The 22,280-nt window shown below is 41.6% G+C and overlaps 1 protein-coding gene across 2 annotated transcripts in view; it reads right to left on the reverse strand.

The window, feature by feature from the left end:
* Nucleotides 1–22,280, reverse strand: part of tmem135 (transmembrane protein 135) — a 308,698-nt gene that overhangs the window by 94,635 nt on the left and 191,783 nt on the right. For both annotated transcript variants that reach the window (XM_033022460.1, XM_033022461.1), the window contains one exon: nt 4,208–4,254. In XM_033022460.1, coding sequence (XP_032878351.1) covers nt 4,208–4,254 — 47 coding nt within the window. The remainder of the gene's footprint in view (nt 1–4,207; nt 4,255–22,280) is intronic.

Here is a 22,280-nt window from a genome sequence, read left to right on the forward strand (position 1 = left end):
TTCTTCAGTCGCCTCCGCCTCACTCCGTTCTTCCATGGGAAGGAGTCCTCGCCCCCATTGATGATCCTTTTCCCGTCTCCATTGGACCCCCTCCTCTTGGACCCCCCTCATGGCCATTGGTACAATGAAATTTGGGGATCACCATCCGACGTCGGAACAGGAGAACATTCTCAGCGGCTTGGACTTCCGAATCGGCCACTTCCTACTGGAGACTGCGGCTCCCGAAGTCCACAGGCTGAGCTGGGTGGAGATTCACTCTGGCGGCCCTCAGCAAAGGGTTATCAGGGCTCAGCGATATTAAAATCAGCGCATCCCAAGGCTTGGTGGCTCCGCAAACCACAGCTCCATGATGTTGAAGCAGCAGGCCCAACACTCCAGAGCTTCAAACGGCGATCCAGGTAAGGCATCGCCCACTCCGCGGTGAATCCAATTTGTATTTTAAAACCAATTGTTTAATGACAACATACAGTAGGATCTAAAAGTGCCACACTGTCACTGTTGGTAGTCATAGTCGTGGGGGTGGGGGATTGGGGGGGACCCTCACAAGTGAAATAGCTTAGGGCCTCTCTTCATCTAAATCCGGCCCTGTGCATGGCATGTGGATAAATGTGAGGTTATCCACTTTGGTGGCAGATTATTATTTGAATGGTGTCAGATTAGGAAAAGGGGTGCAACAAGACTTGGGTGTACTTGTACATCAGTCATTGAAAGTAAGCATGCAGGTACGGCAGGCAGTGAAGAAAGCTAATGGAATGTTGGCCTTCATTGCGAGAGGATTTGAGTTTAGGAGCAAGGTGGTCCTACTGCAGTTGTACATGGCCCTGGTCAGACTGCACCTGGAATATTATGTGCAATTTTGGTCTCCTAATTTGAGGAAGGACATTATTGCTATTGAGGGAGTGCAGCGTAGGTTCACCAGGTTAATTCCCAGGATGGTGAGTGATATATGATGAAAGAATGGGTCAACTGTGCTAGTATTCACTGGAATCTAGACAGATGAGAGGGGATCTTATAGAAACATATAACATTGTTAAAGGATTGGACAGGTTAGATGCAGGAAAATATTTCCCGATGTTGGGGGAGTCCAGAACTAGGGGTCACTGTTTAAGAATAAAGGGTAGGCCTTTTCGGACTGAGATGAGGAAAAACCTTTTCATCCAGAGTTGTGAATCTGTGGAATTCTCTGCCACAGAAGGCAGTGGAGACCGATTCACTGGATGTTTTCAAGAGAAAGTTATATTTAGCTCTTAGGGCTAATGGAATCAAGGGATATGGTGAAAAAGCAGGAACGGGATGCTGATTTTAGATGATCAGCCATGTTCGAATGGCCGAATGGTCTACTCCTGCACTTATCTTTCAATGTTTCTATCAACCCGAAATAAAAGAAAGGTAAAATAGCATACCTCAATGAGTACCATCCAGTGGCTCTGACATCCACCATCATGAAGTGCTTTGAGAGACTGGTGATGACAGACATTAACTCTACCCTCCCAGCCAACCTTGATCCACTGCAGTTTGCATACTGTCACAACAGGTTCAGGGCAGGCGCCATCTCCCTGGCCGTAAACTCACCTCTGGGACACCTAGACAACAGGACTGACTACAGCTCCACGCTGTTAGAAGGTTTTAGAGAATGCTGTTCAATTTTCTACTTGGTAATATGACAATATGATGTTAGAAACAGAATCAATCAGTACCATAAAAAGGAACACTGCAACCCGTTAAATGAAAATAATTCAAAGAATTTCAGGGAAATGGGGAATAGAACTGACTAGATTCATCTTCCAGGAATAGGCACAGACTAAATTGCCTCCTTCTGTATTGCAATGATTCCTTGCACCACCATCCTGCATTATCTCCAGATCAATCCTGATCCTTATGATCTATTTGACTGAGCTACTAATTTGCAAAACCAATTTAATTTCAGATGAGCTGCACATATCTTATATCTGGAAATATGTTTTTTTTGTAACTATAAAATTAGAATTAAACGCTGTTGCTTTATCAACAAAAAGCAATGGGTCGCCTCCCATTGCTCAGTTCAACCCGCTGTAGCTGCTGTGTTGATTTACCAGTAATAGTATTATCTGCTTCCCCTTCTTGCTCTCTGTCCCATGGCAGGGAAAATACCTTGTATCTGCTCTGTCTAATAGTACAAAACAAAAAACATGCCAAGATGGAAAATACCATCAAAAATAATGGTTGGTGTGTGAACATCAGTTTAACTTCATTTGGTCACAATCTTAATTCACTATCTCCGTATGCTATAACTGGGAACGTCATTTCACAAAATCTGAACTTCTGAAGAAACCTATTATCCAAGGCTTCATTTAAATTGATATCATAGGCCACACCTGCCCAAATGCAACTGTTATCATTGGCCACACCTTCCCAAATGCAATTTATTAAAACATTCACTTTACTTCTCTAAACATCTGTCGTAATTCAACTAAACTGCTAGTACATATTGGATTCATCAAAAGTACTTTAATTTACATAACACTGCAGAATGTCAATGTATTCCACAACTCGGGAGCTAATTTTGAACTGTACTCAAGTAATTTGCTTAATATTTTGCCTGATTCTGCTCTTAGCCAACCTCCACAGATAAATCATCAAAGATTTCCGGATATGGAGATGGAGATGAGCTTTGGAACCATGGATAAAAGAGTGGTGAATCTCTGGAATTCTCTGCCACAGAAGTTAGTTGAGGCCAGTTCATCGGCTTTATTTAAGAGGGGGTTAGATGTGGCCCCTGTGGCTAAAGGGATCAGGGGGTATGGAGAGAAGGCAGGTACAGGATACTGAGTTGGATGATCAGCCATGATCACATTGAATGGCTGTGCAGGCTCGAAGGGCCGAATGGCCTACTCCTGCACCTATTTTCTATGTTTCTATGTAGTATTTAAATTGCAATCTTGGCAAAGTCCATAAACCTAGCACAATTGGAAATGGACTCAAGATTTTCTGGCGTGTATAGCACAACATTACCTTTATCAAATCAGCCCTTAACAAAATCTACAGAAGCTTCTTTCAAATACATTGTTGGTTATTGATCTTTGCAAAAATTACCTAATCAAACAGTTGGAACACCTTTTGAAAAAATGTTCACAAATCTCATAGAAACAATTTAATTTCAGCTTGCTTTGTCAAATTAATCATGAAATTACTTTCTTCAAGGAACAAAAAAATAGCTGCAAAAAACAAAGGTTTTTCAATTTAACGAAGGAGAAGTAATAAAGGCACATCTAAAAGTGATTTTCATTCCGGATCCAAGTGATCCATCAAATTTTACACGTGCTGAAGGCACAATATAGGTCTATTCACCTTCTAAAAGATGCAAAATAAGTAGTTTTTTGTATGGTGCATAAATATCTCCAAGTGAATTACTTGACTACTAACTTATACCTTGCATTTTAATTGCAGGTATTCACCCGAGGATTGGGTATTTAGATCAGATGAATTGTAATACAACCTCTTTTGTGATGGACAATTGAGAAGTAGGATTAATCACCATGGCAACCTGAACTCTGCTTTCTGATCACAACATTTTCAAACAGATTGCTAAATCAATCTCAGGTAAATTTCAGAACACAGAACCCTTCCCCTCGTGCCATCTTAACACACAAGATTTTAGCAGCTAATTGAATGTTTCTCCAAAATACTCCATTTATTTTTGTGGACTGCATTTTTAAATTGAGTATGATTACGCAGCATAAAGATGTATAAATAACATGAATCACATTGAGATCTCATTTCCATCAAACAATGATTGTACAAAAGTGATTAATAGTCATCTAAAACTGTCAGTGCTACATCTTTCTGCTTGAACATTCTCCTGTCAATGTTCTTTGTGGTTTACCATTGAACCGTGACTTGTGTTTCTCTGTGTCATGTCTTGTTCATCCACCAGACTACTCCAAATAGTTTTGTTCCGAAGAAAAATGGGCTGACCTATGGTGCCATTCTATCTGGTTGGCTCAGCCCAAGTCTTTTGCAAATGCATTCAAATGCATTGCTCTGACCTAAGGGGCTCAAAGGAGTGACAAGGCTTCAAAGCTTTGTCTGCACTTTTCATGGACTGCAATAAAACTTCAGCAAACCTCCAAATAAGTGGTAAGCTTTAGATCAGCGAGCCATCAGGCTACAGAGGGCAGCAAAGACAGTAATTAAAGAGAACTGAGAAGTAAAGAGGCCATACACTTACCTAAAGAAGAACATGTACAGAGCCGCAGTGAAGCAAAACAACAGGACCTGCAGAGAACAGATACAAGGACAATTATTTTGAAAGCATAGGTAATTATTCTTCTTCCATCAAAAGAATGGGTCACATGTTTACATTGCACGTCTGAAGTGTTTTTTTAAATCAGATTGTAAATCCACAGCAACTCTGCCTAAACATGTTTCCATGCATCTATTTCTTTATTACAATTAGTTATGTACTTTATTTTATAATCATAAGTCTTCATATATCACACAAAGAAAAATAAGTAACAGTTTTCTGGGGGAGTCTTACCGTCCGCGCCGCCAAGGTCGGCTGCGGGAAGCGCTCCCCGAGAACAATCGCTGAAGAGGGCTGTGCGAGGAGAGGGACAGAGGTTCGCAGGATGACCGGAATGGAGACGACGGCTGTAAAGGACCTTTGAGGCCCGTTGCAGCTGGAAGTGTAAAATGGCATCTCAATGGCGTCTCTTGCATATAGTTTCAGTGGGCTGCTCTGCACATTCTGTACTAACCAGGGGATTGTGCTCATGTATGATGATAGTCTTGCTAATCTGTGTATAAAATAAGTATTTCACAGTACTTGATAATAAAGAAACCACTGATCCCTTGAAGGCCCAAGTCAGGAGCATGATGGATGATTCAATACCAACCACTTTCAAGAAACCCCTTTCAACACCCTCCAGGACAAATAACACACTTAATTGGTAATGGACACAAAATGCTGGAGTAACTCAGCGAGTCAGGCAGCATTTTCCTTCCTACACATTTTATCTGCTCCACTGCGAAAGCTCCTCAAGGTTTGCCTACTTTGAAGAAGTTTTCTTCCTTCCTAATTGGCACTCTTTTAACCTTCTTAACCATTCATTCCATTCACCAGTCGTGCATAATGACCACAATGTATTCCATTTATAAAATGCACTATCATTATTTGTCTAAGTTATTTCAACAGCATCTCCCAAACTAGCAACAGCTAATACCACCCTCAGGTTCCCTCCAAATTGCAAGTAATCCTAACCTGGAAATATGTTATCAATAGTTCATCATTGGGTCTAAGCACAGTATTCACCTAAATGACTGGAATTATTTAAGACTGCTCACCATCCATCACCTTCTCAATTAATGATGGACAATGAATGCTGGCCTTACCACTGAAACTGATATCCCAAAAAATGAATTAAAAAAATAAAATGAAAGGAGCCCATACTTCTCATGTTTTCAGTTCAGACGAAAAATCATTGGCCCTACAATTGACTCTTTTTCTCTCCCCAAGATGCTGCCTTTATCTGCTAACACCTTTTGCTTTCCTTTTGGATTTCAGTATCTGCAATTTTCTTGCTCGAGTTACTATTTATGGTCCAGTTGAGTTTCCAGTCAATTGTGAGCCACAGAATAACACCAGTGGGGAACTCTGTAAATATTTTCCATTTGGCTGTATGCTGAGATTAAAACATTCAGACATAACTAACAAATTAAATTTTAACAAAACTATTATGATTTTGAAAGTAATTTGGGTTGTTGATTGTATGCAAAGCAGATATTCTACTTCAAACTGTAACACAAATTGACCCTTATAAAATTGAAGACACAGCTAAGCTTTGAAAGAATATAAGAATATAACAATGATTACGGTGCAAGGGAAATCAAAAGCCATAAGCATGCTGAAATATATGCAGGCAAACATCAGAAAACCAGGACTATTGTCAACAGCTAGACTGACTTCTCAGTGTGGTTGAAGACCTACATCTCTGCAAACTTTAAGACAGTGGTTGGTTAAACTGAAAAACTACACATAGTTACCACAAACAAAATGCACGCATGCCAGCTACATTTTAATAGCAAAGTTTAATTGGTTCAGCTACTTGCAATAATCACAAATAGTGCTAGGGAGATGCTCTGAATATTCAAATGTAGAGAATATTTTTCAGGTGAGATCGCTCAAATCAACTGCATGAAACTATCGAACAAGTATAACAGAGAGAAATGTTTAGTGCTTACTTAAGGGGCAGAACTGAAACCTGAACTACATATGTCTAACTTCCTGTTAAAATTCCAGCTGTAGAAAAGAAGCAATTTCTTGTACAAATAAAGAGAACCAGAGGAAAAATAAATTCCTTGAAACTAATTCACCAATTATTGAGATTTACGAGGATGCTGCCAGGAACGGAAAATTTTAGCTACGAGGAAAGCTTGGAAAAGCTAGGGTTGTTTTCTTTGGAACAGAGGAGGCTGAGGAGAGACTTTAATAATGCGTATGAAATTATTTGAGGGGCCTAGACAGAGTAAATAGGAAGAACCTATTTCCCTTAGCCAAGGTCTCCAACACCAAAGATTTTAAAGTAATTGGATAAAGGATTAAATGGTCGGTGAGAAAAAAATATTTCCATCTCGAGCGTGGCAGGGATCTGAAATTTACTACCTGAAAGGGTGGCAGAGGCAGAAACCCTCATTGTATTTTTTTTAATATCCTGGAATTCTTCAAGAATGATAACCTGCAGAGGTACAGACCAAGTTCTCTGGAAGGCAGGATCAGGCTGCACATCTATTTTCTGACTATCACAAACATGACGAATCCTATTAATCTCTGATTGGAACACCAAATATGTCATACTGCAAATTAATTTCATCACTAGGTTGGGAATAAGGGAGCTAACAGGTCAGACTTTAATAGAGTTACAAGATTGATCGTGGTGTTCAGTTACCCAACCTTCACATGTAATACAACACAATGGGAAACCGAATTTAGCAAATTCTCCACATTATGCTGGAAAAAACTAAAATATCTGAAGAAATGTGCAGGCTTTTTGCTGCTGAGTTCCATTGGCATTTTGCCCACTTCAGACTTTCAACTACAGCTTATGGGGAGAGAATGGAACTGAATAAATCAGGAACATATATCAATTGACAATAACTTAACCCACCTCACCATGACTTACCCACTTTTTAAGTTTTGTTAGTTATCTTGTATAATTTCAATAAACTACAATTATCCTGCTTTACTAACAACTTCCTCCCCCTCCCCCATCCCCCCCCCCCCCCCCCCCCCCACACACGCACATCATTTTGTCGACCCCCACCACGTATCAATTTATTTAAAACCAGCAATGGATGGATTTAAAGTAGTTTCCGTTGCTGATCCAGTATTATTTTTGCATTTTAATCATTGGCAACACACTAACTTACTCAATTTCGGCTGTCAATATTTAGTGAATCAGCAAATCAGTGCTTCTAATTTCACGTCTTTAGAGTTAAGATGGAACATTTATTCAGAGTGCTCTACATCTTTACAAAGAATCACATAGTGATTTTTAAGAAAATAGTTTTCCTGCAGATTCTACAACATAACACTAGCACAGAAAAAATGCAAGCTAGATCAGTTAGCTTTGACTCTGGAGTGGTTCTCAGACTAGGGTGACCACAATTATGAAGCCAGTCCAGAGTGTACAGTTACACTTAGCAGAAGACAATGTTATGGAATCTTCAACTTCCAGTTAGACAGATTATAGTTCAATCTAAATAATGGAAATGTGCCATTCCTTTTGTGGTATACCAGAATATGGTGCAGTGGGACTTGAATCCAATAACAGATGACCCAGATGCAAAACAGAAAAATATGTCAAAATGACAACTCTCATGAGCTTCCCTTTAAAGTGTAGTGCTAACTGAATTTTTCAATCAGTTGCACAGGGAACAAATATTGCTCCACTGTTGTAGATAATGAAGATCCTTCAATGTTCTGCAACTATGTGAAAATCTGTTTATGCATTCCTTGCATTCTTTTTTAAAATATTTACTCGATCTCTGATTGTCTTTAGCCATTTTTTGCATCTAATTTGCCACTTCCTTGAATGCAATGTTAAGATAAAAACACGAAATGTAGGAGTAACTCAGCGAATCAGGTAGCATCTGTGGAGGGCATGGATAAGCAATGTTTCAGGTTGGAACCCTTCTTGGCATGAAATGTTGCCTATCCATTCCCTCCACATATGCTTCCTGACCCACTGAGTTTCTCCCGCACTCTGTGTTGTGCCTAAGATGCCAGCATCTGCAGTTCCTTGTGTCTCCGCAATGTTTAGATATTCAGTTTCACTTGCTCTCCAGCAGCCATTAGAGACAGTAATAAAGCAAAGTTCATTGTACGCTGTGCTTTTATGCACATTGGCCTTCTGCCATTCAGAAAAGGAAGGAATTGCAGACGATATTGCAGACAGATAGTAAAATTACTCACTGCATCTCCCCTTTCAGTCATTGGTAGTTAGAATCTGAGTCCTGTAGTAAGGCATGCATGCACGTTAGGGAGGGTTTGAAAAGCACACTGAACTTAAATGACTTCAGCCAAGGCAGAGTAAACAACAACCAGAATTAGCCTAACCTTCTCCATTTTAGGAGAGGGCCCGTTGGAGATTTGATTTAGTCTTTATAACATCTTGATTGGTTGACCATGTATAGTTATTGATCAATACACCCAAAATTAAATATAACAATTTTATATTTTGATTATCGTACACAGATTGACCACATGAAAGAGACAGTAACAACTAAAGAGTATTGTTTCATGGGTTGTTAGCTTTAGAAAAGAACAGGAAACAGGAGAAGACTAAAAAAAGGTTGTGTTGAAAGGAGGGATTGGCAGGAGGGTGGCAAGGGGAGGAAACAAAATTGCCCAGCTGCTTTACGTCAAGAGAAATAGTTTGAGTTGAAACATCACATATCTCTCCCTTGGCAGGTAGTCAAGCTTCTTTCATCACTCAAAGTATCTCTTGGCACTTAGAAATGCACAGATACAATTTGCAGAAGTTTGCACTCTACAAAGGTTAAGATCATTAATGTCAGTTGAACTTCTTTCACTTAAATTGTGATTGTGAATAATCAATGTATAAAACTACCCAATTTCTAATTTTGAATAGCATATGTTAGCAGTGAACAAAGAAAACTCATACAACTTTTGCTTTCTGAACCAGCAACGGGAAAATGTTACTCCTAATTCTACTGCACAAGAGTATAATTGAATAACATTAACTTGTTTACACAGTTCCCAATTAAGGGAACAGCAGGAAATCAACTGAATAAGACTTAAGTGCCAACCCATAATTAGCTTGAAAGAAACATCCCTTGGAGTTTGTGCTGTAAAATGTGCACTTATAAAGTGAACAACTTTAGTACTTTTAGTAACCCTCTAGCAGTTTTACACAATTCATTTTTATGCTGATAGATTAGCATGATGTTTATGCTAATTTTTATTGTGATAGATGATCAGCTATGTTATGTTCAATGGCAGGGTGGGCACAACAAACCAAATGCTGATTCCAGCTCCTATTTTACTCTCCTCTCTGCATATCCTCCAGCTACCTAGTTGAAATCAATGTGAAACCTTTATACCAAGCAGACTTAAATAAAATGTTCCCGATTCCTTCTCTTTCCATTAGTCTCCCCTCCTACTTAAGCCTGTCCTACTGTACGAGGTAATTCGGAGAATGTCTGTAGCGGGTCCGTAGGAGTTTGTGGATGTCCCGTAGCGGCTCGTAATGCTAACGGTAGGTACTCGGGAAATCCGGTAAACTCGTGACGTTTTTCAACACTGTGAAAAATGTCCACGAGTAAAAAAATACTTATGATGAAAAGAATTGTTACTTTTTACTCGTACGCGCCGCTACGAGACATCCACTAACTCCTACGGACCCGCTACGGACATTCTCCGAGTTCGAATCAGGGGAAAACTCGGGAGAACTCTTGAATTACCTCGTACAGTGGGACAGGCCCTTTAGGAGTTACTAATCCAAAATTCCCTCCAGTCCCTTCCCAGCATAAGTCTACAGAATGTGTTCCACCTTTGGAATAATTTCATGCCAAGCCTATTCTCAATGTAGATTTTCAACATGCATTGGCATAAAGAATATATTTGTTTTAGAATATATTTGTTTAATCAGTTTTGTAATCCGCAGCATGTGAATTACATATTTGTTCAAGTTGCTACACTGTAGGTGAGTGATAGAAATTTCAAAGAAATTATGAGAAGTTAAAGCACAATTGTCAATATCCAAACATTAGCAGTCTTAAATGTTTCTGACCACAATTTCTTCTTCAGCAGTCCCTTGGGATCAATGATGACTTGCTTCCATACTGGTTTTGTGGGTTCTAGGATGGCTAATGAGGTTGATTTGAGAAGAGCAGACTCTTCCACAGAGAGGCCAGGAGGTGGCTAACAAGGCAAGCAAGTAGTTAGGTAATTAGTGAGGTGCGGCACTCCTTCCACCAATGATGCAGTGCTTCTCTTTGTTCCTGATGCCTGCATATGCTCTCTCTACTTTGAGCAGGCGTCAGCAAAAGCTTCCAGGAGTCAGTCGGGATGTTGGACTTCTTCTTGAAGCGCATCCCTAAATATTTTTCGCTGTCTGCCAGATAACCTCCTCTCATGAAAGAGCCTGGAATTGAATGTCTGTTTTGAGACTCTGGTATTGGGCACCTGATCAACGTGATCTGCCCAACCCTCACCTAGTTACTCAAGTCTCAACAAATTGGATTAAAGGCACGGTGGGAGAGGCATCAGAATGGATATTTTTCCTAATATCACCCAGAAATCACCTTCTTATTGATGCTCAGCTATGCGCAATCACCGAAAGAAAACTCATGCACCCTGCTTGATGGCCTGAATAACTATTCTTTCCTTATCTTGCAGTCTTCAGGTTTGCAATTTAATAACAGGAACTGCAACTTATATTTCAGCTAAGGTAAGATAAGGTAAGGTATAAAATTCTCCAGGTAATTTTCGAACAATGGGACTAAATTTCAATATAATGAATGGAGCTTGCAGATTATTAACATGATTTTATTGACCTCTTAATCAACTGTGTGGAGTTCCCCCGTAACCATCTGTGCTTCCCAGATACTCCTGTTTATTCCCACATCCCAAGGATGTGCTGGCTGGTACGCTAATTGGTCGCTGCAAATTGAACTTTGGGTAATTGGGGAATCAAAGTGAAGTTTATGTATATGTGAAAGAGAATAGATTATAGTACACAGTGTACTGATAGTGCACTTCCCGGTATCCATCGTGATCCTCTGTGTGAAAGATGTGCATATGCATGGACATGCAAAATAGCATGCAATGGTAAACAGGCTTTACTTGCACAAATTCTTACCATACATTGCTAAACATGTCTTAACTAGAGAATTGAGATCTACAGAGCATACAATACATCCATCTGCTTCAGATAGATGACTTCAATTCTTAACAGCTCCTCAGCTCCTACCCAGTTCATTTCCTTGACCCCTTTCCATCTCCCCAACGATCATTCACACTAAGATCATCTTGGATTCTCTGGTCCTCTTCCAATCAATGCACTCCCATACACCTGCAAAGAGCATTTGCATTCAATACCTATGTTGAAGGAGTACTTACGCAACTGATTCAACTCTATTAACACAAACATTCACATGAGGATGAATTGTGATCTTCTTTCTGAAATTATTACTAACAGTTAAAATGTTTTATCAATTTCCGCACTTCAACTGAAACGCATAAGAAACCCTTTCAAATTGATAGCGTTACATGAAAGAAAATAGCATTTTATTAAAAGAAAAGCAGATGCACAAATGTACTAAGAATGGAGTTTATAAACACTGATATTCCTTTGTAGTTGATACAGCTTAAGTGTGAAGCAAAATTCAGAAACAAACCATCAGACAAAATAATAAACATTTTTTTCACTAAAGTCAATTTGGCTAATTGTGTGTCTCTAATTATGGATCACTTTTGCTGCCACGGGCACTCTTATCTACTTGCTGATAGAGTAAACCAATGACAGGTTAATACATCTGTGCAGCCAGGGCTCTCACTTAACTTTTTTTCTCTGTTGTCAGCCAGGCAACCTTGGCAGCTTTATAGGTTACCAAATTACAGTTTAGGTGGTCATCTAAGACGGCTTGTATGACGTGTGCGATAATGTGCTCGGACGAAATGCGTAGTTACCAGTCGGAATTATGCTCAATAAAATTTACATATTATTTCTGCTTCAAATAAAGTCACAAACTAAACATATTCACCAATCAAGACATGATATATACCACAATGACATGCAGCAAAATTATAATACAATATATCAACTCTTTTTACACATTGCAATGAATGCAATTTCTATTATTTCTTTACACTTCCAAACAAAAATGTGGTTGGATTATTCAGCGTACGATCAATCTCGGCGAGACCAAGCTCAGGCTTAGCGATCGCTTCGCACAACACCTCCACTCAGTTCGCAATAACCAACCTGATCTCCCGGTGGCTCAGCATTTCAACTCCCCCTCCCATTCCGAATCCGACCTTCCTGTCCTGGGCCTCCTCCATGGCCAGAGTGAGGTCCACCGTAAATTGGAGGAGCAGCACCTCATATTTCGCTTGGGCAGTTTACACCCCAGCGGTATGAACATTGACTTCTCCAATTTCAGGTAGTTCCTGCTTTCACCTCCCCTTCCTAGCTCTCCCTCAGCCCACTGTCTCCGCCTCTTCCTTTCTTCTTCCCGTCCCCCCCCACCCTCATATCAGTCTGAAGAAGGGTCTCGACCCGAAACGTCACCTATTTCCTTCGCTCCTTAGATGCTGCCTCACCCGCTGAGTTTCTCCAGCTTTTTTGTCTACCCATTCGCACAAGTTCTGTTATCCCACTTTCCTCACCCACTCCCTACACATTATGGGCAATTTACAGAGACAAGTTAACCTACAAAGCCAGTACGTCTTTGGGATGTGGGAGGAACCCCACAGGCTTGCAGGGAGAATGTGCAAATACAACACAGACAGTGCCCGAAGACAGGATCAAACACAGATCTCTGGCGTGTGAGGCAGCAAGTCTACCAGCTGTGCCACTATATTTTGTTTTCCAACTCACAAAAAATTATACGTTGTTAACTTTGGTTACTAAAAAAAAAAAACTATCCATTTTCAGTCTTAAATCTCTAATTAAGTCAAGCTATGTTCCCCTTTACAGCTACTGTATGTTTTAATTCAGTTCAAGACTATGGGGCAGTACATTGGCCATAAAGTTGCTGCTTAAAAGTGCCAGAGACCCAGAATTGATCCTGAATATGGGTACTGTCTGTATGGAGTTTGCTCCTTTTCCCTTTGATTGCATGGGTTTTCTCCGGGTGCTCTTGTTTCCTTCCACATTCCAAAGGTGTGCAGGAACCTATTTCAGATCCAACCCAAAACGTAATATTTTCCTTTTGTCCAGAGATTCTGTCTGACCTGTTGAGTTACTCCAGCTTTTTGTGTCTATCTTCAGTTTAAACTAGCATCTGCAGTTCCTTATGGCTCCTATTCCTTGTGACCTTATGACATAATTAACTGTGTCACACACACATGACAAACCACAGCAAAAGCAGGTAAAAGCATGGAAATAACAAATAACTACAAATGCTGGTTTACCAAAGAAAGACACAAAATGCTGGAGTAACTCAGTGAAAGAAGAGCATGAAGATCCTGACCCGAAACATCACCTATCCATGTTCTCCAGAGATGCTGCCTGTACCCCAACATTTTAAGTCATTCTAAAAGCATGAAAATGTTTCCAGCATGCTGAAGTGAATGGATAATAGGAACACAACACACATCTCACAGAAAAAGTCAATCCTTGTCATTTAAGCAAATCGTGCCTCCATCTATTATTGAAGGGGAAACAGCCCAGTAATCTCCATTCTGGCAGCCATCAATACTGCTGCCCTCTTCCTCTTCCTGCTGTGGGACAGTTCTCCATGCACTGATCATCCTTCAGTGTAATGTATTAGTGTCCATTATTCATCCATGAACCTTAGCTATCAATTGATCTGCAGTAGACATCACAACTGAGGCAATCCTATCCTCATCTGATATCCATCATTATTGAGCAAAACATCCCCCACCCCTACCCCCATGAATGTAAGAATGCTACCACAAGTCATAACATATCCAGCCCTAGTTTACCGGAGGTCAAGTAACCCGACTCCATGAGGGCCAAACCTGGACGATTCCTGATCATTACTTAAACAAAGAAGGAATGTACTACTCTAACTCCTAATATAAACTAATGGTTGGATGATTTACCCGGTGTGTGCCAATTTAAGAGCATTGAGCTGAATCACACAGACTGCGGCATGCAATTCTAAAGGGAGCTGCCAGCATACAGCTATTCGAACAGCATTAAGTCCTGGACTAACCAGAATACACTGTAAACTCAAGATTTGCTAATGGATTTGGAGGGCTGGATGTGTCACTGTGTTCTTCCGTTGGACCTTACATAGAGCGTTATACAGGAGTAAGATCAACTGCAGTGTGAAAGCCTTTAAATAAACTGATTTAAGTTGCAGATCCAAAGCCTAATGTTTCCCTACATTTTCAATTGCAGCAGACTTCCCTATTTCCCTAAACTATAACTGAGAGTACAAATTTATTAGAATTTACACTGGAATTGAACCCAAAAGAGAAAGCAAGACATATAGAAAAAAATCCTACAACTGAATGGATATTTAGTTTTATTTATTTTGGGTAGCTAATAATACTTCAACTATTTTTCAACCTTTGCTATTCCGGTTGTTTTTAATGTGTAACATCTGCAACATGCGTACCCAATTTCACAGTTCGTTTCTGATTATAAGCTGGTCCGTGGTATTACATTCATTCTAGTTCACAGCAAGTTAGATTTGGCCACCCTGACCCCTACCCCTAACCCTAAGGGCATTCTCACATGACGCTTCACATGAATCAATCAAATTAGTACTTGTTTTGTTGTTGCAGAGCCCGTTGTGGAACAAAAAAAAATTGGTAGTTAAGACTTATTTAAGAGAGTAAAACTATTTCAAAAAGCATTTGTACAAACCATGGAGTCAATATTCATGAGAGAACCGATGTTATCATCTTTATTCCACATAAATACTTACAGGTAGATTCCAGTGTACATCTTGGAACATTAAGATGGTACATAACATTACAGCAAGCATCTTTCAGCATAAATAGTACACAGATTTTATTCATCTGTAATAATTTGCCTATTATTAATATTTAATAATAGACAAATGTATTTTGTTTTCAAATCTATTTCAGGACACAATCTAAATTTCTCAAGAAGTTACTCAGATAATGTGTGTACTTCTCAAAACTAATTTATAAGTTTTTAAAAATACATGGATCTGCCACCCAAAATATAAAATAAGACTCTCTATCCCCTTTTTGGTTCTTTCTATGTACAGAAATGTTCTGCCCAAATATTACCATCACCATCCATTCAGCATATCATTGTATTTGACAGAAACATGGGATACAAGCTTCCATTCTCTGTTGTGCTGCTTGCTACGAGTAGATCAAAATACATATGACCAATAAATAAAATTTCCCTGGCTGCACACTAGAGTGTGCACTAATGCTGTTCTTGTATTTAACTTATTAGCCTTTTTTATGTACCCTCATACTGAATAGCCAAAATTCAACAATCAGTGGCAAATTAAGATACACAGTTGAAAAAATGTACAAAAATAATAAGAATTTACTGTTCTCTAAAATACCTACTATTGTGAGTGAAGAAAATTAATTTACGTTAAAACTATATATGTTTTCCAGTGAAAAGGAAAATAAATACTACCTGTCCTGAATGCAATGTATTCTGATTTATTAAACCTGGCCTTTATCTACAGTTGTGATTTAAAACCTTCCATGAAACACTGTTTTTTTAAACAAATTAATGGAAAAAAATCTAACCTCTGGACAAATTCCACATGGGGAAAAGATCCACATTCCAATGCTTCAATGCGATTGAGGGATTGAAAAAAATAACAAGTATTTGGTGCCTTTCATGACCTCACGATGTTCAAAATAACTCTATAGTTCTGTTCACTTTTCAAATGTAGATGTATTGGGCTGGGCAACCAACCTGCACCGAGTAAGGGCCCAGAAACAGCAAGGGCTGCTGATAAGCACAATGCTACATCAACTTCGGAACAGGCTAAGAGCTCAAGCCTACCGTCCACCTCTACTCAGCATTCTTCTTGCTAATGTCCAGTCTCTGGAAAACAAGATGGATGATCTCAGGGCGCGGATTAGATTCCAGCGGGACACAAGAAACTGTAACATCTTTTGACTGACGGAGACATGGCTGGTGCCGGATCAAGTAATATGCCCAACCGAGTCCTTCTCTGTTTTTCATGCGGAGAGGAAGAATCCGGAAAATCAAAGGGTGGAGGGATTTGCTTCATGACCAACAACAACTGGTGCAACCCTAAGAATATTAAGACGCTTTCTAGTATCTGCTCGCCTCACCTGGAACATCTGATGATATCATGCCATCCATTCTACCTTCCCCAGGAGTTCAGCTCGGTGATCATCACAGCCGTCTACATACCACCGCAGGCGGAAACCAATGCGGCACTATCGGTCCTACACGATGTCTTATGTCGGCATCAGAACAAGCATCCTGAAGCGGCTATGATGGTGGCTGGGGATTTTAATAAGGCAAACCTCAAAAAAGTTATGTCTAACTTCTGCCAACACATCACGTGTGTCACTAGGGGGGGAAAGAACTTTGGACCACTATTACACGCCATTTAGGAAAGAATACAAGGCCGTTTCTCTCCCTCCTTTTGGAAAATCTGACCACGCCGCCATTTTCCTGCTGCCGGAGTATAAACAATGGATAGTATGGGAAGCGGCAGTGACGAGGGACGTAAAGCGGTGGTCTGACCATTCAGAGGCCATGCTGCAAGATGCACTGAGTTTTGTCGACTGGAATATGTTCCAATCAAGTTCCAGAGATGTCAGTGAGTTTGCAGAAGCGGTCATGGACTTCAAAGCAACAATAGCCGACAACATTGTCCCCACGGTAAGGGTTAGCCTTTTTCCTAACCGAAAACCCTGGGTGGACAGGTCCATTCGCGTTGCTTTGAATGTTCGCACCGCTGCTTATAACTCCGGACTGGCATCCGGTAACGTGGAGGACTACAAGGCAGAGTCCTATAGACTGCGAAGGGCGGTGATGGGACGCAAAAAGGAGGTACAGGGACGGGATGGAGTTGCAGATGGAGCAGCGGGTCACCAGGTGCCTTTGGCAGGGGCTACAGACTATAACAAATTACCAAAGCAGCCCCCCCTTAACCGGGAATGCCAGCGCCTCCTTAGCTGATGACCTTAACTTTTTCTATGCACGATTTGAGGCGGGAAACAACACCTCTAGCTCCCCAGCTAACAACAACACCGTCAGCGCGCTGGCTAGCAAGGCTGGAGTGAGGCACACCGCTGGGGATGTGCACACATACTTGGTGTCCGAGCACGAAGTGAGGAGGGCTCTGACGCGTGTGAACACGAGGAAAGCTGTAGGCCCAGACGGTATATCTGGGCGAGTACTAAAGTCTTGTGCTAATCAGCTAGCTCCAGTGTTCACCACAATATTCAACGTCTCCCTGGCCAAGTCCGTGATCCCTGCCTGCTTCAAGAGATCCACTATTGTACCAGTGCCGAAGAATGCAGGGCGATAACCGCTTTCAAAACAAGGGAGGGTGGAATAAAGTCACTAACTAAACATATTCACCAATGAAGACATGATTGGCCCCGCACCTTCCAGTTGGCTGGCGGAGGAGGGGAGGCAGTGACAAGGAGATCCTAACTGCCTCCCCATTTGGCGGCTAAACTCGACGGCAGACAGGGATGGCCAAGGCAGCGGGTCGATGATGCCGGTAATGTCTGAGAGAGGCGCTGACCTTCCTTCCTCTCCACCTCCCCCCTCTCCCTCTCTCTCTCTCTCTCTTGTACGCCCCCCTCCTCTCCATCCCGCACTGATCCCCATTCCCGCCTCTATTCAGTCCTCATTGACATCCCCTGTGCTCCCATCCCCATCTAACGCCCCCAATCTATTCATCCTGCACTGATCACCCTATCCACCTCGCATTGATTCTCCTGCCACCCCTCATCCATCCTACACTGCGCCCCCCATTCCTCCTGTACTGATCATCCCATTCATCCTGTACTGACCTCCCCTCCATTTATCCTGCACTGATCCCCCCCATCCATCCTGTGGTGAACCCCCCATTCATCTTTTACTGAACCCCCCATTCATCCTGTACTGATCCCTCCCATTCATCCTGTACTGATCTGCCCCCATTCATCATGCACTGATCCCCCATCCATCCTGTAGTGATCCGCCCATTACTACTGCACAGATCCCCCCCCCCCCCGTCTATCCCGTAGATCCCCCCATTCAACCCCACTGACACCCTCCGTGCTCTCCCCTCACAATTATACCTACTCCAACCAACACACACTAATTCCACTGCCTCAATCCATCCATTCCGCACTGATTGCCTTCTCAACCCCCCCCCCCCCCCCCCCCCCCTCCCCCCCGCCATCTATCCATCCCGCACTGATTCACCCCCCCCCCCCCCCCCCCCCCGACCCTATTGTGCTGGAAATGTCTTCAGAGCAAACATTGACTATGTTTGATAACGGATTGCAATCAAATGTGTTTTAATTCCCAATGTTATTATTTGTTTTAATCCATAAAGATGGTTTAATTAAATTGTGAACACGTGAAACATTAAAACCGCAGTGTTCGATTGTCACTGCTGCCGTTGACACGTTATTACAGAATTCATTTTAACAGCAAATCAATGCTCTTAATATGTATCAGTATCAGTACTGTAGTTATTTAATGCGCAACATTCACAACTATACGTTGGATTTATCCAGGTTTTACTTCCACAGTCAGTCATATACATCACAAATTGAAATTTTAACGTTAATTCTGGTGGGATGATGGAAACAGCGTTTATCAATAATTTAAAACCTGGTGCGTACAAACTGGGTATCTTCATTGCTGTTCACAACAGGTACATCTATTCTGAATGTCCCGTAATGTGGCGTCTTGACACCTTTGAACATATTGCCAAAAGAACATTTGCTGCAGTTATGTCCTTTGGCCATCTCTTGTCAGTTAGTGTAATGTTTAGCCTGTCAGATGTGTATAGTCGGTTTTAACAGCTATTATCATAAAATGCCTTTAGAAATTTCCTTTCAACTTGTATATTTTGTTATGGATAAATTATGTGGGAAGCGAGAGTGTTTCTGTACCAATAGCAATAACGACCCATGCTATGGCCATGTCATGATAATTTTTGGTCCTTCCCAGAAAACATGCTTGCATCAATCTGTAGTGTGCATGGTTAAGCATATATGTTACCATGGTCCAGGATTTATTTGCACAGGTTGATCATACGCTGAATAATCCAACCACATTTTTGTTTGGAAGTGGAAAGAAATAATAGAAATTGCATTAATTGCAATGTGTAAAAAGAGTTGAGATACTGTATTATAATTTTGCTGCATGTCATTGTGGTATATATCATGTCTTGATTGGTGAATATGTTTAGTTAGTGTCTTTATTTGAAGCAGAAATATTATGTGAATGCTTCATTGAGCATAATTCCGACTGGTAACTACGCACTTCGTCCGAGCACATTGTCGCACGTGTCATGCAAGCCGTCTTAAATGACCACCTAAACTGTCATTTGGCAACCTAAAAAGCTGCCTAGGTTGCCCGGCTGGCAACAGGGAAAAAAAGTTAAGTGAGAGCCCTGGAATGCCTATCCAGCCTGCTTGAATGGCTATCAACCGGTAGCCCTCACCTTTGTGGTCATGAAATGCTTCGAGAAGCTGATCAATAACTACATCTGCACCTTCCTCCCTCGCACCATAGATCCGCTGCAGTTCGCATACCGTTCAAACCGATCCAATGATTCTGTCTCCCAGGTTCTGCACACCACTCTCACCTTGACAGCCAGAAGGGGGGCTATGTGAGGATGCTGTTCATTGATTTTAGTTCAGCTTTCAACATAATATAACACCAGACTTGCTGATAAGCTGATGGAACTGGGACAGAACACTCTGTGTGCCTGGGTCCTGGACTTTCTTACCGCCAGGCCCCAGGTGGTCCAGATGGGGAGACATACCTCCAACCCCCTCACCCTGAACACAGGATCCCCCCAGGGTTGCGTCCTCAGCCCCCTACTGTACGGCCAGGTACAACTCCAACTCCATCATTAAGTTTGCTGATGACACAGTGGTGGTGGGCCTGATCTCTGATAACGATGAGAAGGCCTACCTGGAGGAGGTGGCTGACCTGGCACTCTGGTGTCAGAACAACAGCCTCCTCTTGAATGTCACTAAAACTAAGGAGCTGATTGTGGACTTTCGAAGGGCACAACAACCGAGGATGTACATGCCACTGGGGATAAATGGGGCTACTATGGATAGGGTGAGCAGCTTTAAATACATGGGAGTCCACATCACAGAGGATCTGACATGGACAGCACACACTACCACACTGGTGAGAAAGGCAAGGCAGCGCCTTTACCACCTCAGGCAACTGAGGAAATTTAGAGTCTCTCTGAGGATCCTTCAATCCTTCTACTCTGGTGATATAGAAAGTATCCTGTACGGAAACATCTCTATCTGGTTTGGCAAGCTCTGCCCAGTACGAGAAGGCTCTGCAGAGTGGTGCGTTCGGCCGAAAGCACCACAGGAACTACACTCCCCCCCGCAGGACCTTTTCACCAGGAGGTGCAGATCCAGAGCCAGCAGGATTATGAAGGACCCTTACCAACCCAGCAATGGACTGTTCCAGCTGCTACGGTCAGGCAGGTGCCTCCGCTGTCACGTTGCGAAAATAGAGAGGATAAGATGGACTTTCTTCCCACAGACCATCAGGACTGTAAACTCTGATCTCACCAGGGCGTAAATACTGTTGTGTCTTTTTTTAATGTAAATACTGGTTCTGTTCTGTTCTGTTGTTTTGCACAATCCCGCAGGCATTGCCACTTTCATTTCACTGAACATCTTGTATGTGTATGTGACAAATAAAGTTGACTTGACAACTTACATGTTCTACACCAACTTACATATTCCACATCCATTTTTTTTAAACATGCACCAGTACCTCCTTCCCCTCATAGAATAATGAGATCCAACGTGGTCCATGACCGATCCCACTCCTGCATGACTGAATACTGGAGAGACCTGGCAATTAGAGGAGCTAATCAATGTATATTGAGTAGACTCTTTTAATCACTTTTTGCTATAATATGGCAATATTTATATTTGGATATTTTCACATCTTAAAACATGGGTCATACTAAACATACTTTGTGGAGGTCCACAGGTCTTTCGGATCAACAACATTTGCAACAAGTAAACACAGCCATGCAACAAGTATACAATATAGTTGTTGCTATCCGGTGGCGCTGTTGCTAGCTGGCTCCGCCTTCAGTCTGGTATCTTTTTGTTTTTTTTGTTATGTTGAAGAGCATAGAAACATAGAAACATAGAAAATAGGTGCAGGAGTAGGCCATTCGGCCCTTCGAGCCATTCAATTTGATCATGGCTGATCATCCAACTCAGTATCCTGTACCTGCTTTCTCTCCACACCCCCTGATCCCTTTAGCCACAAGGGCCACATCTAACTCCCTCTTAAATATAGCCCATGAACTGGCCTCAACTACATTCTGTGGCAGAGAATTCCAGAGATTTTCCTCTCTCTGTGTAAAAAATGTTTTCCCCCTTATCCTTAAACTGTGACCCCTTGTTCTGGACTTCCCCAATATCGGGAACAAATATTCCTGCATCTAGACTGTCCAACCCCTTAAGAATTTTGTAAGTTTCTATAAGATCCCCCCTCAATCTTCTAAATTCTAGCGAGTACAAGCCGAGTCTATCCAGTCTTTCTTCATATGAAAGTCCTGACATCCCAGGAATCAGTCTGGTGAACCTTCTCTGTACTCCCTCTATGGCAAGAATGTCCTTCCTCAGATTAGGAGACCAAAACTGTACGCAATACTCCAGGTGTGATCTCACCAAGACCCTGTACAACTGCAGTAGAACCTCCCTGCTCCTACACTCAAATCCTTTTGCTATGAATGTTAACATACCATTCGCTTTCTTCACTGCCTGCTGCACCTGCATGCCTATTTTCAATGACTGGTGTACCATGTCACCCAGGTCTCGTTGCATCTCCCCTTCTCCTAATCTGCCACCATTCAGGTAACAGTCTACTTTCCTGTTT

Source organism: Amblyraja radiata, chromosome 6 (assembly GCF_010909765.2).
Source record: "Amblyraja radiata isolate CabotCenter1 chromosome 6, sAmbRad1.1.pri, whole genome shotgun sequence".
NCBI lineage: Eukaryota > Metazoa > Chordata > Chondrichthyes > Rajiformes > Rajidae > Amblyraja > Amblyraja radiata.